We start from the raw sequence: 16,212 nt of genomic DNA, 5'->3' as shown, positions 1-16,212 counted from the left end.
TCTGGCCTCAGCTCTACTTCTAACCTGCATAAGACCTTGGACAAGTCCATTCCTCTCTCTGGGCCTTAGTTTCCTCAACTGGCTAGAGGACTCCCTGCTGGGTAGCCCCAATCCCCTCCTCCTGTGAGGCAAGCTAGTGTCCTGGAAAGACTAGGGCTTTGTGAACCAGATCAACATAGGTTCAAATCCCAGCTCCACCTTTGTGTGACTGGACAAATCCTCACCTTACCTCTCTAGGCTTCAGGTTCTTTTTCTGTGATGTGGGAATAAGAGTCCCACCTCACAGACTCGTAGTGTCAATTAAATAATCCAAGATCCGGGAACGGCCCAACTCAGTGTCTGGCACACATTAAGGTGCCTGATGAGACTGGGCGTTTGGGTCCCTGACACCTCCTGCTGCTTCCCCTGCATCACACTCCCCGTTTATCAGTCTCTACACCTTTGGACTCAGTCAGCCCAGGCAGAGAGAACCCCAGGAACCTGGGGAGGGGGCTCACAGGGCCTCAGGATTCCATCAGAATTAACCAGGGTGTCTGGAGATGCCCTTTCCCTGGAAATGGCTTGTCTCCCAGAGATTATCTTACCCTCTCTGATAGTGGGTAGCACCCTCTGGGACCACGTGGCAGCTGATTGTAGAATCAATTTGCTCGTTTGATATGCTATCTCGATCCCACTTAGCCAAGTGCTCAGTCCCCCCAGATAACACAATCAGTGCAATCAACAGTGACGGGAGGTGCCCATTAGCTCTGCTCCATTGCCCAGCACCCACCTGGCAGCCAGCGGGAGGAGCTGTGCCCGCTATGGTCCCTTCCTGAGACAGAGGCACTCCCTCGCCCAGTGAAGACTTCCACAGGTGTCTCCCCTGGGAGCCTCTGCTACATCTCTTCTTGGGCAACCCTGGAAGGGGACACTGGAACCCTAAGGCTCCAGTCTATGTGATGAGAAAGGCTCTTCTTCCTTGTCATATGCTATGATCACTCTCTGGTAACCTGGCAAAGACCATGTGACATCTGGAGGCTGGGCAAAGAGAATAGCCCCGTCCTGGCATGTCAGAGGCACTCCCTGGACCCTCCACCACTGACTCAGATGAAACACACAGGACACTGCCAGACCATCTGCTCCAGGGGGTATGGGTCTGGCTGGGCATCTAGTTTGGACACTGTGTTGTCAGTGTCTGGTACAGAATGCCAAGGCACAGATGGACTCCTTTAGTGAGCATCTCAGGAGATAGGGGTTGGGCCTCGTTCCTCAGGGCTTTGGGGCCCCAAGGCCCCTCTGACCCAGAGCAATGGAGAACCCTCTGACCTGCACCCACCTCCCTCACCCCAATTTCCTCCCTCCTCCCAACTGTCTGACACATCAGAGCTACCATGGTCTCCTGAACAGAATGTAGGCCATCTGCCGCTTCCTCACGCCTGCCAATCCATGGGGTAGGTGTGAGCCTGTGGAATGACAGCCCCATCATCGGACGTGCAGAGGAACCAACCTTCTCCTTGCAAACTCTGTTATCTCACCCTGGTTGTTTCCCTTCAAATCTTCATGCAGCCATTTTGAGAGCTGTTAAAAATCAGAATATCTTCCCAGCCTTCTCCAAACTGGCAAAATTCTATGTGAAGTGAATCTGGAGCCAGCATCCATTGACCTTTTTCTGGCAGTCAAGGATCTGGGGAGCCTAGTGGGCCACAGGCAGAATATGCATCATCTCTTCAGCTATGTGGTTAAATAAGTCAATACAATCAATAGCATAGCAACCTCAGACCAGTAACAGCAAATAAGTTTCTTCTTCCATAGCCTATCTAATCAATTGGTAGTGGCTGCCTGGATAACTGTGTTAAGAAAGATTCTGAAGCCCCATGTGGCCTCAGCAAGAAATAACCAAAATTGGTTAATAATGTCTACCATGGATTGGGGGGAGGGGCTTGTAGCATGCAGATGACCCTACTTTAGATCCTGCCCTAGATGGCCCCTGGCTTGTGTCAAAAGAAAGATAAAGAGAATTCAGAGAGACACAGCAAATGGGAAAGGGAAGTAATATTATCTCAGTTAATCCTATAAAAGAAACCCCATTTTACAGATGAGAAAAATAAGGTTCAGAGAGTTTGTTATTTGCCCAAGGTCACACAGTCCCATGGTGATGGATTTGAAGCTACATCTGCCTTACTCCAGAGTTTACATCTGCCTTACTCCAGAGTTTAGCTTTTGTAGAAGGACAAAAAAGAGAGAGAGAGAGACAAAAGAAATGATTTTCTGAAAAGTGAGAGAAATAGGGCATAATGGGACCCCAACAAAAATGTCATCATGTGTCCGTGAGGGAATCTAAAATAAAATCCCAAATATATGAAGCATTTCCTGAGACTAATGACCAGGTTCATTGAGAACAGAAAGTGAACTTGAATGCAATGCCCTGTAATCTCAGGCAGAAAAGTCACACTGGTGGGGGATGGCACTCTTGCTAAGGGTGTCATCTCTGGTCTTCAATTGACTGGTCGTTGACTTTGAGCAGTCATTTCCTTTCTTTAACCTTGTTTCGTCATTGGTAAAATAAGGCCTTTGAGCTACATTAGGGATGAGAAATATTTGTTCGTCATGTTGGTCTGAGGTATCAGGCACGGCTACCTACAATTCTGTGTTGAGAAGGATTCTGAGGCCGAATCTGAGAACAGCCAGGAAATAGTGCAATGATAGATTAGTAATGTCCACTTCTGGTGTTGGAGGAGAAGGGATATCTCATGTGCCATCCTTAAAGTATGTGATATCATCTCACTTCCAGCTCTAAAATTCTATAGCTCCATGATTTTCAACCATGAGGACACTCCCCAAGGCTCTATGTCAAAAGAGAGGTGGATCTCCTACTGCCTGGACTAGGTGTGATGCTGCTCACTGCGGGGCAGGAGGAGAACCTCTGATCATCTGTTACTATTTCAGGACTTTCCTCGGAGGCCCCTACAGTGGGGGAAGAGCAGGCCCCAGGCATGGAGGAGACGGATGGGGAGCTGACAGTGAACCCCACACCTGAGCAGCCAGAACGAGGCATCCACTTCGTCACAACGGCCCCTACCCTGAAGCTGCTTAACCACCACCCCCTGCTCGAGGAATTCCTACAAGAGGGGTTGGAGGAGGGGGAGGCAGAGCTGAGGCCAGCACAGCCCTTCCGGCCTGACCCACCTACACCATACACCCCGAGTCCCCTTCCCCGTCTGGCTAAGCAGGACAGCCGCCCCGTCTTCACCAGCCCCACTCCAGCCATGGTGGCAGCGCCTACTCAGCCCCAGTCCAGGGAAGGACCCTGGAGCCTGGAGTCAGAGCCCCCTGCACTTCACATCACAGCTCCTCTACCTCCAGGGCCCAGTATGGCAATGCCCACCCCAGGCCCAGCAGAGAGGCCCAATACTACACCCCCTAGCAGGGCATGGACTCCAACCCGAGAAGGTCCTGGAGACATAGGCAGGCCCTGGGCTCAAGAGGTCATGTCGCAGACCACAGGGCTTGGGACTGAGGGGACCATCACCACCTCTACAGCTTCAGGGGACGATGAGGAGACCACCACCACCAGCACCATCATCACCACCACCATCACCACAGTCCAGCCACCAGGTCAGCTACTTGATGGCTTGCGGATCTAGAGATGGGAATGGGGGAGCTGAGGGGCCCCTGAATTCCTCCCTCTCTTTCACTGTGCTGGCCTGCCTTGCCCTTGGGAACCAGACAGACCCAGGTTCAAATCCTGATTGGAAGCAACTACAGCAGAGCTTAGAAATTTTATCTCACCTCCCTGAGCCTCATCTGTAAAATGGCAATAAGAAGACCTACCTCACTGAGCCACTGCAAGAACTGAGATAAGATTGCACACAGTAGGTGCTCGAGAGAAAGTGGTCCCCTGCTTTTAACAGGGTAATAGACCTCCCAAGGGGTGAGCTTCACCACACACGCGCACGCACGCACAAACACACACAGGTCAGCCATAGTTGGATCCACTTTGCCAGAGCTGGGTTTAGCCTTATGTCTCCTCCTGCCTCCCAGGCCCTTGTAGCTGGAATTTCTCAGGCCCAGAGGGTGCTCTGGACTCCCCCACGGCCCCCAGCTCACCCCTTGATGTCGGCCTGGACTGTTTCTACTACATCTCCGTCTATCCTGGCTACGGTGTGGAAATCAAGGTGAGTGACCTGGATTCGGCAGGGGCAGAACTGGGGCTAGTGTGTTATCTTTCCGGAAAGGTGCTGGCCATGGGGGTGGGGGGGATGGGTAGAGATGTGCAGGGTCATCAGTTGGACAGGGACCTAGGGCCAGGGCTGGGCAGTGGGCCTAAAACATGGTTGGATTCTGCCCTGCGCCTCAGGGAGTGAAGAGGCTCCTGCTCCCGCGCAGCAGTGCCTGGGCTGAGAGGGGCTGCTGGAGAAGCACGTGTGCCTGTCCTCTTCCCCCAAGGGTTTAATCAGGAGCTCAGGAGAGCCTGAGGAGGGGCTCTAGCCTCGATGGGCACGGGATTGGGTGAGTGTCTGAATCCATGCGTCTGAGTCGAAAGAACTCAGGGCGGCCTTGTTAGACCTGTGAGAGCCGTGGAGCCTCACTCACTCATATATTCACTCCCTCATGTATTCACTTACTCTTTCCCTTCAGCAAATACTCCCTGAGTAGCTCCTCTGGGCCAGGCCCTGTGCTGGCTCCTGGGATGCAGAGGTGGGAAGACAGACATGGCCGCAGCATCAAAGGTGACCAGCTGCTGGGAGAGCCAGACCTAGCACCCAGCCCCATGCCCCCTACCTTCCTATCTCATCCCTCCCTTGGCATTAAGCCTCCCTCTTAATCCCCAAACCTGAACCTGCAGGTCCTCGTGGCTGTTCCACAGGCTCCACCACCTCCACAGGCCCCAAACCCAACTCTTCCTTTTTGTTCCCCCAAACCTGCTTGCCACCCCACTCCTGTCCTCAGAGGCTGACCCCAACCAGCCAGAAACCTAGAGCAGGGCCACCACGGTGCATTGTAGATGGCATCCCTGGAGCTGTGTGACCAGAGGCACCTTGGCCCTTCCCTCTCCCTGTTCCACCATCTCCCTGATGCCCAAGTTCTATCACCATGACACTCCCCCAGACTCAGATCTACCTGCTTCTCCCCCTCTATCCCAACCCCCACGTGGTTCAGCCTCTGTCATCCCTCCCCTGATGCTGTAGCGGATGCCTCACTGGTCACTCCACTCACGCTTGCCCCCATTACCATCCTCCACCCACACTGCAGGCATTTTTCTCAAATGAAATCCATCCTACCTCCCACGTCTCCCCCAAGGGCTTCTAAATCAAGGCCAGTGCCTCTGGGCCCGTCTCTAGCCACTTCTTCCCTTGTTCTCTACTCCTGCTTTGCACTAAACAGCTTTCAGCTAAGGGAATGGGTCAAGCGCACTTTCCCCACAAGCCCCAATTTCACCTACTGGTCCCTTTGCATGGAAGAGTCATCCTCCTATCGCCTCCCCTAGGACTCAACCCTGGCATCACTTTTTCTGGGAATTCTCTCCTGATCCCCAAAGCCTGGGGCATCCCCCATCCTCGCTCATCACGCTGTCTCCTATGGGTCTGTTTATAGCTGTCACCTCCCCAGCTAGACTGTAAGCTCCTTGAGGGGTGCCTTTGTGTACACGGCCCAGACTGGGTTCTCCATGGGCTGACTGAATGAATGGACAAATGAATGGAGGTAGGAAGGAATGAGGTGACATTTAATGTGACTCTGGAGACTGAATGCAGGTGGAGAGGAGAGGCATTCAACCCGGTTGAGGGAATCAGGGCGGTGACTGAGGAGCACAGGGAAGGGGCAGAGGAGGAGTCCCGGGAAGAGAACAGCTCTGCCTATCCCCCCTTCCCGGCCTGCTCTGCACGCATCCCACAGCCCCCGGATCTGGGCCTAGAGCTAGCTCATCTGTCCTGGGGCAGCACCCTCAGCCCTGCCCTCTGGGGATGTCAGGTCCAGGTCTCTGAGCCAGGCCCTGCGGAGGGGGACATTCTCCCAGCACTGGTGGGCCCCTCCCCTTCTTTCTGTAACTGTTCGCTCCTGTTCTGTCAAGCCCTGTGCCCCTCGCTCTGGTCTGACTGGGAGGGTAATTAGGAACAGCCACCCCCCTCCCCCCAAGCCATTAGCACTCAGTGCCGCTTAATTAAGGTAATTAATGTAAAATCATCACCTAATGAGTGGTGGCACTGGCTGTGGCTCACCAGGTGGAAGGCACCAGCTGCAGGTGTGGGGAAGGGGGTGGGAGGGGGCACATGCCAGGCTGGCTGCCCCTCTGCAGGCCTGGCCTGGTTCTACCTGTCCCCCAAGCCTACCATCCCCACTGACACCCATTAGGCCAGGCCGGGCCCAGTCCTGGTTCTGTCCACAATTAGGCAAGATGCTGCCTCTGCCTGCCCTGGCCCTGGCCCAGGCACAAGCCCCACCCTGGATACCCGCCCCCCCCTCACGTAAGCCCCCGGAAGCCCCGTGTCTGTTGTCTGGTTCTGCCACATTTTTTTCATCAAATTCAAAAGCTGTTACCAGGCAACCTTGAGAGGAAGACCTGCCATAGCCCTGGATTGCTGTCAGGAAACGTAGCAGGCAGATGCTGGCCCCGCCCTCTACCGTACCACCACTGGGCAGAGTCCTTGGGGACCCTGTCGGCCCTGATGGCCTGAGAGCACCTGAGGCCATGGCAGGGAGGGCTGGGTGGGGAGGGACAGAATCATCCAGGGCTGAAGCAGGATTTAAGGTTCTTCCATGGCCGGTTCCAGCAACCTCTGCTCCTATCTAAGCCTCCTGGCCACACCACACAGGCCACTTGGGAACCTAAAGAATTAATGACACTGCAGACCAATACCCAATGGGTAGTTGAAAAACTGAGGCCATGAAGGAAAGGGAATTGCCCAAGGTCACTCCGTTAATCATTAACTAATGTTTTGTTTTTTTAATTAATTAATTTATTTATTTATGTTTGGCTGCATTGGGTCTTCGTTGCTGCATGTGGGCTTTCTCTAGTTGCGGCGAGCGGGGACTACTCTTTGTTGCAGTGCGCGGGCTTCTCATTGTGGCTTCTCTTATTGTGGAGCATAGGCTCTAGGTGCGCAGGCTTCAGTAGTTGTGGTGCGCGGGCTTCAGTGATTGTGGCTCACGGGCTCCAGAGCTCAGGCTCAGTAGTTGTGGTGCACGGGCTTAGTTGCTCCGCGGCATGTGGGATCCTCCCAGACCAGGGCTCGAACCTGTGTCCCCTGCATTGACAGGCGGATTCTTAACCACTGCGCCACCAAGGAAGCCCTAACTAATGCTTTTTGATGAGTGAATTTGTTCCACTAGTACAGATTGAGCAATTACTATGTGCCAGGCTCTGTACTGGGCGCCGGAGACATGGATCTTCACAGTTAGTGAGGGAGACAGAAATCATAAATGATGACCAAAAAAAAAAAAAAGATGCACAGAATGTGCAGTGCTGTTGGGGATAAGAGTGGGAGGCACAGAGGACCGTAGGAATTCCAGGATAGGGCACACTCCACCATCGGGGGGCCAGGGGGGGTCAGAGAAGGCTCCCCGGAGATGATGATACCTGCTCTGAAGCCTGAAGGATGAGAGGCCAGCAGCCAAGCCTCGGCTGGAAAGCAGCAGGTAAGGCAGACTGGCCCTTGAAGGCTGCCCAGGCAGTTCTGAACAGGTGACTTTATTGCCTAGGAGCAGGAGGTGGGCTTAATGGCTTCTGGATTGCACTCCTGCCAGAGGCTAGGCCTGAGTGCAGTGCCCTCCTGCCCAGGGCTGGCAGCTGGGCCAGGCCATGCTGTGCACTGGGGGCAAGACAGATGAGACAGCTGGAACGCCCAGGAGGCTGCCCACTGCTTCTTCAGGCTTGGGGAAAGCTTGTGGCTTCTTCCCATCATGGGTAAGCCCCTGCCTGCCCTTCCGTGAATTCACAGGGATGGCTCAGGGTAGGCGGAAGGGAGGGAATCCAGGCAAGGGGGACTGGAGGAACCATGGGAGGAGAGGAACTTCTTTTGTTTTCTGTTTTGGCCACACCACGCGGCATGTGGGATCCTAGTTCCCCAACCAGGGATCGAGCCTGAGTCCCCTGCATTGGAAGTGCGGAGTCTTAACCAATGGACCACCAGAGAAGTCCGGAACATCTTAAAGACCCACAAATCACACTCCTGTGCAGGTCAGCCTGACACCATGCTGAACCCCTGCCATGTGACCACAGATCTGACTAAAGGCTGGGCCCCTGGGCGAGACCCTCTCAATTCCCTCTTTGTGAGGAACAGCCTCAGGGGTTCCAGAATCCCTAACAGCCCATGTCTCCATGGCTTAGACCACAGTCCCTCATAACCTGCTTCATCCCTGGCCCCCACCCCCCTTCAGGATGCTGCAGCTATCTGTGCCTTCTGAGGCTGAGGGTCTGGGCTGCCTGTAGGAAGAAGGCCAGGGCCAGGGCCAGCCCTCTATGATGGGAAGAGGCTTGCCTATTTCAGCTGGGGATTGGGCACTGGGCTAGGCTCTTTTCAGAGAGATCCAGAGAAGACCCTTCAGGATGGGTGGGCATGAGCCCCATGGCCCATGAGGGTCCCATTTCCTCTCCAGGCAGCCAGCTCCCCTGAGAGCTCCAGGCCTTTCTGGGCCTGGCTCATGTCTCTCACTGTGCTTGGCATTCCAAGAGCCTTCCCATTGCCAGCCCCATCTTGGCTTGGCTGCTCTCTGTACCATCTGGAGCCTGGACACAGCTGCCCATAGTCCCTGCCCTAGTGCCCCAGATGGCCCCATTGGAACACTGCTCTCCCATGCCAGGCCAGCTGCCAGTTTGATAACCGGAACACCCTACCCTTCTAGGCCAGGTCAGGGCCAGGCCTGATATGGACGCAGGAGTAGGGTGGTGGGTCAGGAGGGGTGAGATTTCTCAGCAACCTCCTCTTTCTTGGCTCCTGGAAGGCTTATCTGAGGGGGGGTCACAAGGGAGCAAACAGGTCTAGCCCCATGGATTTAGGCCCCTCTTCCCCTCCCTAAAGCAGACCCTACCCCATAAGTGTTTGTAGACAAGCATCAGTTAAGACAATAGCATAGAAGCTGTCACATAGAGCACAGAAACTGAAAGTGGGGTTCCAATCCTGGTCCTGCAGCCCATCTCTCAGTCACTGGGCTAAGCCCCTGGCGTTCTCTGGGCCTGTTTCCCTTTCTGTTAAAGGAGGTTGAACCAGATGATGCAAAAGGCTCCTCCCAGCCAGTCCCTCTGAGTATGGCTCTTTTTCTGGGTGGGAAGCTCCCTCAGAGCTCAGAATGGACAGTGGCATCTCAGGCCTTTGACCCTGTTTCCTGCTTCCTAGCAGCTCAGAATCTGGGCTAGGGAGAGGGTGGCTCCCAGGTACAGTGCCTCCCAGGCAGAGCCCTGGCAGACCTGAGGTGAGGTGGGTCCACAGCCTGGGTGGGGCCCAGGTCTCTCCAAAAAAGGGAAAGAGGACTGCTCATGCTGCGCCCACTCTGTGCTGAGCCCCGTACAGGCGGGATCTAACTTAACCCTTATAACCCCATGAGGTAGGTGTGATTATCTCATTTCACAGATGAAACTGGGGTTCAGAGATGTCATGTGACTTGCCCAAGGACCTATCAACTAGTCGATGATGGAGCTGGGAGTTGATCCCAGGACTCAAGAGTCCCTGCTCTTCCCCTGGCCCAGAAGATTGGCCTGTTCCAGAAAGAGAGTTCAGTTGGGAACAGTTGGAGAACTCCATCCCCAACCCCTTTTCTCAGCCCAGCCCCGCCTGCTCCTCTAGGAACCGGATCTGGAATTCTCCCAGTTTCGGGGGAGAGGCCTGGGATGCTTGCATGAAGACAAAGCACTGGACCAGGAATCAGGAGTCCTGGCCTGGAGTCCTGGCTTTGCCTTGGATTTACAGTGTGACCCAAAGAGGAGCTCTCAACTTCTCTGATTACGAGGTTCCCTTCTCTATAGACTGGAGGTAAACACAGCCTGCCCTGCCTCCCTTATTGAGGTTTTGTGAGATCTGAGAGGATAATGGGTGTGAAAGAGCTTTGAAAACTGTAAAGGATCTCATGGGAAGAATTGTGATTCTACTACTGTTGGAGTGAGGGAGCACATGTATGTGTGGGCATGTGTGCCAGGTCATGTGTTTGAGGGAGTTGTGTGCATGCAGTGGGTTTATGTCAGAGTACACACACAGGTGCTGGTGATCAGGAGAGTGCAGTGGAGCAGGGGCCGTGGTCAGCTTCTGGGAGTGGGACTCAGGTACTGGGGGAGGGGCTTACACACAAGTCATCCCTGAGCTCATGGCCTGTGCAGGGTTATACTAAGATGATTGTGTGCAAAGACTTGTGGCACCATCCTGTCTATGAGTTGCACCATTAGAGCATGTCCTGCAGACTGACTGGCAGCTTCCCTGGGGACAGACAGGCCAGTCAAGGCTGATGGTCTGGGGTTGGCAGAGGGCAACCTGAATCCTCCCCACCTCCCATCCAGGAAGGAGTCAGCCCCCTCAAAGCAGCCATATTTCCTTCCTTGAACTGACCCCTGGTCTGCTGGCAGCTGGGCAATATTAGACAGCCCAGAGTCCTGTGGGAATTGTTCTTGGCTCCCTCTGCTTCTGTCTTCCCCGGCCTGATCCCCAGCTCCCCTCTTGTCACTGGCTAGGGGTGTGGGGAGACAGCCCTCGTGAGCAGAGCTGACATTTCAATCTGTCTCCTGAGCCCTTCAGATGCCTGCAAATTACATCAAGACTTCATCACCCCCCTTGTCTAACACCCAGCCCTGTCTGGCCCCTGTCAGGCCTGGCCCTCAAACAAGTGACAAATTACATCTGGCCACTGTGGCAGGCCTGCAAGTGGGTGCTTGAAACCCAAGGGACCAGCGCTGCATAGACAGCCATTGTGAGAATAGAGTACCTTCCGGATAAGAGCCCCAAGTAATCAGGCCTACTCCATTCCATGCTCTCATGGCAACCCCTGCCACCAGGCCAGCTTTGAGCGGCCCATGCCTTGCCCAGATCAGAGGGGGACAGAGGTCTCAGCTCCCAGTTTTCTCAGCTTTACGGGCTTCTGGGGGGAAAGATGGCTCAACATCTTGAAAAAAGCCCAGTGTGGCCAAAAACCACCTCCCTGCTAAACCTGGCGGACCTGGGACCCAGGAATAAAGATGTCTAGAAATCTGCCTGCAGGTGACACCCCCATGAGGTTAGGAGGGAGGCAGCTGCCTTTGCCTCCAGCAAGGCCAGGCTCTGCTACTTAACACCTGTGTGACCTTAGCCTCTCCCAGCCTCTGTTTACGTAAGGGGAGTTTACCACCCACCTTACAGAACTCTGGTGAGGATGAAAGAATATCTGTAAATAGTGCAAGGCTTGACACATTGTAGGTGCTCTGTGAATGGTAATTGTTGTTATTGCTGTTGCCACTGTTGCTGGCTAAAAAGCAGGGTCAGGAGCTGGAAGATAGGGGTCAAAAGGGTGTTTATGGGAACTAGGAAAAAATGCTAACTTCATGTCTACTTCTCTGCCTTCACTTCATTAGTAATTTCCCTGCAGTGATGTCCTCCCTTCCTCCTCCTCCTCCCAGGCTGGCCCTGCCCCCTTAAGGCGCTCTCAGACCCACCTGCTGCACGTGCTCTCCCTGAGCCTGCAACCCCTCCACTCCCCCCTAGAGGATTCCTGCTGCATGCATTCAGTCCCACTTAAGGCAGAATTATATGCTGCCTGGCATCTCTCGATAATTACAGATTCCACGTGTGTGAGTCTTGTTTGCCCAACTCTAGAATCACAGAATCTCCAAGTTTGAGGGGACCTCATCCAGCCTCCGCCTGCTGCAGGAATTCCCTGAGGAATGTCCCTGGCAGATGGTCCGGCAGCCTCCACCCAAATGTGCCCTGGAGGGGAGCTCCTTATGGAGAGGCTGCACATCTGCCCCAGCACCCTGCCTTGAGCCTTCTCTTCAGCCCCAAAGATCCCCTAGGCCTTTTCTCCCAGGCAGGGGAGTCTGCAGGGCACGTATGCTCTCAGCACCCACAGTCTGAGGGGGCCAGAGCCTAGCGCAGCCGTGTCCTTGGACCTGGCTGGGCTCAGCATCCTCTGTGCTTCTCAGTTTACAGAAATCTGCAAGGAATGTACCTCTAGCGACCCGCACATTCACCCTTTCCACACATCTTTATTGCAACTGGCCAGTGAAGAGGGCATTGTGACCCAAAATGCTACATTTAGGCTTTAGAAGAGAGACAGACGGTAGAGAGGCCTGAAGTAAAGGAACTGACTGGCCTGGCTTGGGAGGCAGAGGATGGTGGCCCTGAGACCTGAATGAGCAGCTTCAGCAGGAGAGGAAAAACGGAAGGCATTCCCTGGGCAGGGTCCTGCATATGCAAATGCCCAGAGGAGGGGAGTGAGGCGTGGCCTGTGGCTGCAGTGAAGATAAGAGGCTGGCATAGCTGCTGAGGCCAACTGTGAGCTGGGAAGTCTGGACCTTTTCCTGTGGACAATCTGAAGTTACCAACAGGGTTTGGGTAGGAGAGAGACATGATCCAATCTGAGACAGCTGGGGCCAAGGAGATGCGTTGGGGATGGGAGGGGTGAAGGCCAGGTGAGGAACAGTGGCGGGGGTGGGGGGTGGGGGTGGTAGGTAATCAGAGCCAAGATAGAGACAAAGGGATGGAGAGGAGGAATCAACTGAAATATTTGGGAGATAAGATTAGGAAGGATTTGGTGACTCACTGGATGCCACTTAACTAGCCCAGGCGGATAATCTGTGAAGGTCCTGCCTCAGAGCAACATAGTAAGGACCTTGGAAACCATGTAGATCAGTGCTTCGGAATCACCTTGTTAAAATGCAAAGGATGAGGACTTCCCTGTTGGCGCGGTGGTTAAGAACCCGCCTGCCAATCCGGGGGACACGGGTTCGAGCCCTGGCCGGGAAGATCCCACATGCCTCAGAGCAACTAAGCCCGTGCGCCACAGCTACTGAGCCTGCGCTCTAGAGCCCGTGCGCCACAACTACTGAAGCCCGTGCGCCTAGAGCCCGTGCTCCGCAACAAGAGAAGCCACCACAATGAGAAGCCCGCGCACCGCAACGAAGAGTAGCCCCTGCTCGCCGCAACTAGAGAAAGCCCGCGAGCAGCACCGAAGACCCAACACAGCCAAAAATTAATTAATTAATTAATTTTAAAAAGAGAGAAAGAAAGAAAATCAGAGATATAAAAAAAAAATGCAAAGGATGACTTAGTAGATCTTAAGTGGGGTCTGAGCTTCTGCATTTCTAACAAGCTCCCTGGTGGTGCTGATGCTGCTGGCCGAGGGACCACGTTCTGAGTAGCAAAGATTCACACTAGGCACTTTATATGATGGAGAAAATGAAGCTCAAATAGTCGGCATACTTGTCCAAGATCACATGGTTAGGATTAGGTCCCAGACCTCTGGGCTCCCAATCCAGTGCTCCTTTACCAGGCCACACTAACACTTCCCCTCTGGGCAGAGTCTGTTGCTGTCCGATCCTTGTTTGACTGAATGAAGGCATGGAGCCCAGAGGATGCTCCAGGGATTGAAGGTCTAAGGGCGTTGGGGTGGTGGCAGAGGGGCCTGTGACAGCCAGAGGAAAGGACTGGAAAAAGAGGCCCAGAGAAGAGAGAACAGAAGGGTGGCTGGCACGTGGAGGGGTGTGGCATAAGGCTAGGCTGAGCAGTCAGCAGAGGCCAAGTTGGGCAGGGCCTCGAGGGCCACAGCAAGGAGTCTGGACTAGATACTATGGTCTTTGTGGGCTCACTGGAGAGCCACGGATGATTTAAATAAGGAAGCACCATGAGCAGCAACATATCAGGGCTATTCACTGGCCGCAGTTCAGAGAATATCGGTGTGGAGGGAGAAGTGGGTTAAGCCCTGCAGGCAGGGAGGCTGGCAGGAGGCCGCCGCCATGGTCTAGGTGAGCAATAACAGTGAGGACCGGGGAGGTAGCAGCGGGGATGAAGAGCAGTGAACAGAGTTGGGGGCCAGTTGACAGGAAGGAATGACGGATTTGATGTGGGGTATAAGGGAGGAGGAGAGATGCCAGTTTCTAACTTGGGCCTGCAGATGGATGGTAAGGTCATTCCCTGAGCTGGGGAGCCAGGGGAGCTGCCAGCTGGGGGAAGGGGGTGCTCAGTTTGAGGCAGGCTGGGTGTGAGATGCCCACAGAGGATGTTCAGGGGAAGCTGATGTTTAAGAGCCCACCTTGCTGGCCAGGCCCTCGGCGGACGCCATCTAGTTCAACACACCAACTGCATCCCCACCTTACCGATGAGAAAACTGAGCCTAGAGCTATGAAGGGACAGGAAGCATTTGGTGTAGCTGAAAAGCTTTGGAAACAGACACGTTTACAAATCCCACTTGTGCTAATCTCTACGTGACCCAGGATAATTTACTTGATATCTCTGAACTTCAGGTCCCATTTCACAGGGTTACTGGGAAGGTAAAATGAGCTCTTCCTGCACTGAAGTGCCTAGCTCAGGGCCGGGGGCTCCAATGCCCAAGGGGCACTGAGGATTGGGCATGCCCCTGGCCTGCAGGAGCCTGAGGGCAGCAGGGCTCAATCAGCAAAAAGAAGCCTGACTCTTCTGCTTTGCTCTGTTTATTCTATGGACAGATCCAGAACATCAGCCTCCGAGAAGGGGAGACAGTAACTGTGGAGGGCCTCGGGGGGCCTGACCCCTTGCCCCTGGCCAACGAGTCTTTCCTGCTGAGGGGCCACGTCATCCGCAGCCCCACCCACCAAGCGGCCCTGAGGTTCCAGAGCCTCCCACCACCTGCTGGGCCTGGCACCTTCCATTTTTACTACCAAGGTAGGCCTGGGTAGCTGAGGAAAAGACCAGCCCAGACTGCCTGCCCTCCTGGGGATCTCTGGTGCTGTTACAGCCTGGGGGAAACATGGAGAGACTAGTAACATACAACTCAGTTGCCCAGGGAAGCTCTGTACAACTGGAGGTGAGTATTGCCCATCTGATACCTCCAGGACCTTCCCTCCTCCACCTACCACCCTGCAGAGAACTGGTCTCAAAGGGGGACCGACACAGAATCAGGCAGCCCCAGGTGTGCCCATTGCCACTCATTCATTCATTCATTCAGTAAACTTTTCCTAGGCATCTGCTCCTTGCCAGGCCTGTGCTAGAGACTGGCAGTATTAAGATCCAGCCAAGTCCTTGCCCTCAAGGAGTTCAGAATGTCCTCGGGAGGCAGACACCTAACAGGCAGTAACAATAGAAGGCCTCTCCCCAAATGCAAGGGGGTCGAGGTCAAAGGGGCTTGATAGTGACCATCTAAAAGTCCTTAGCTACCAACCTGGCCTTCCTGAACTGCCTCACCCACCCTGGACCTGGCCATGTCCCAGTCAGCTCAGAACACCACTGGAAATAGGAGAGTGGCATGATGTAATAGGAAAATCACAGACTCAGGATATGGGCAGATCTATGTCTGAATCTCCTTCCCACTGGCTATTGACCTTGGACAAGTCATTTGACCTCTCTAACCCTCCTTTTCCTCTGTTGTAAAATGAGTCCAAAACACCTACTCCACAAAGTCATGGTAGGGATGAAACAAAATGGTGCATGTCAAGGGCTTAGCGCACATCCAGGAAGAAACCGGAACTATGTTAAAGAGCTAGTAGGATGGGAAAGGGAGGAAAAGGGGTTTGAGACTCTATCCCTCTCCCATCAGTATCCCTCCTGGCCCCTTCTTCCCCAGACAAAGTCTTCTTGATCCCTTGCACAGCTGTGACAAGGTAACCAGTTCAGATTGGGGAGTGCTAATGGGGAAATAATTGACATGAACAATTGGCTTGCATTGTCAGGGACCACTCTGCGGCCCTGCCGGGAGCCAAGATCACTCCTCTGGAGATGGGGATGCTTGGACCTCCCCCCGCTAAGGAGTACTCACCCCTTTCTGGCCTCTCCACCTAAACTGGGGGAGCAATCTGGTGTGGCAACAGGGAGCCTGGTGGCCATCAGGGGCTGGCCAGGGGCTTGTCAGAGGCAAGGGGCCAGCTGAGGCAAGGGTGAGCGTCTAGGCAGCCCGACCAGCCTCCCTAATGGCTCATCAATCCTCCCTAGCGGCGGGCATAATTTCACACCACGGTAACCTTCTCTCTTGCTGCAAATTCCTTTGCACAAACCCCCAGACCTTCTCTCTGTTGGGCCAGACAAAGTTGGCTGAAAGGCAGCGAGTTGGAGGCCTGGCGAGGGGTGCAGACCCCAAGGAGGGGCTGGGAAA

The 16,212-nt window shown here is 54.3% G+C and overlaps 1 protein-coding gene across 5 annotated transcripts in view; it reads left to right on the top strand.

The window, feature by feature from the left end:
* SEZ6 (seizure related 6 homolog) overlaps positions 1 to 16,212 on the top strand; it is a 43,982-nt gene that overhangs the window by 16,241 nt on the left and 11,529 nt on the right. For all 5 annotated transcript variants that reach the window (XM_036835335.1, XM_036835334.1, XM_036835339.1 and 2 more), the window contains exons 2-4: positions 2,926 to 3,594; positions 4,021 to 4,154; positions 14,594 to 14,789. In XM_036835335.1, coding sequence (XP_036691230.1) covers positions 2,926 to 3,594; positions 4,021 to 4,154; positions 14,594 to 14,789 — 999 coding nt within the window. The remainder of the gene's footprint in view (positions 1 to 2,925; positions 3,595 to 4,020; positions 4,155 to 14,593; positions 14,790 to 16,212) is intronic.

Source organism: Balaenoptera musculus, chromosome 20 (assembly GCF_009873245.2).
Source record: "Balaenoptera musculus isolate JJ_BM4_2016_0621 chromosome 20, mBalMus1.pri.v3, whole genome shotgun sequence".
Classification (NCBI taxonomy): Eukaryota; Metazoa; Chordata; class Mammalia; order Artiodactyla; family Balaenopteridae; genus Balaenoptera; species Balaenoptera musculus.
The sequence above is the reverse complement of the archived record's forward strand: the minus strand, read 5'-3'. Positions and strand labels throughout refer to the sequence as shown.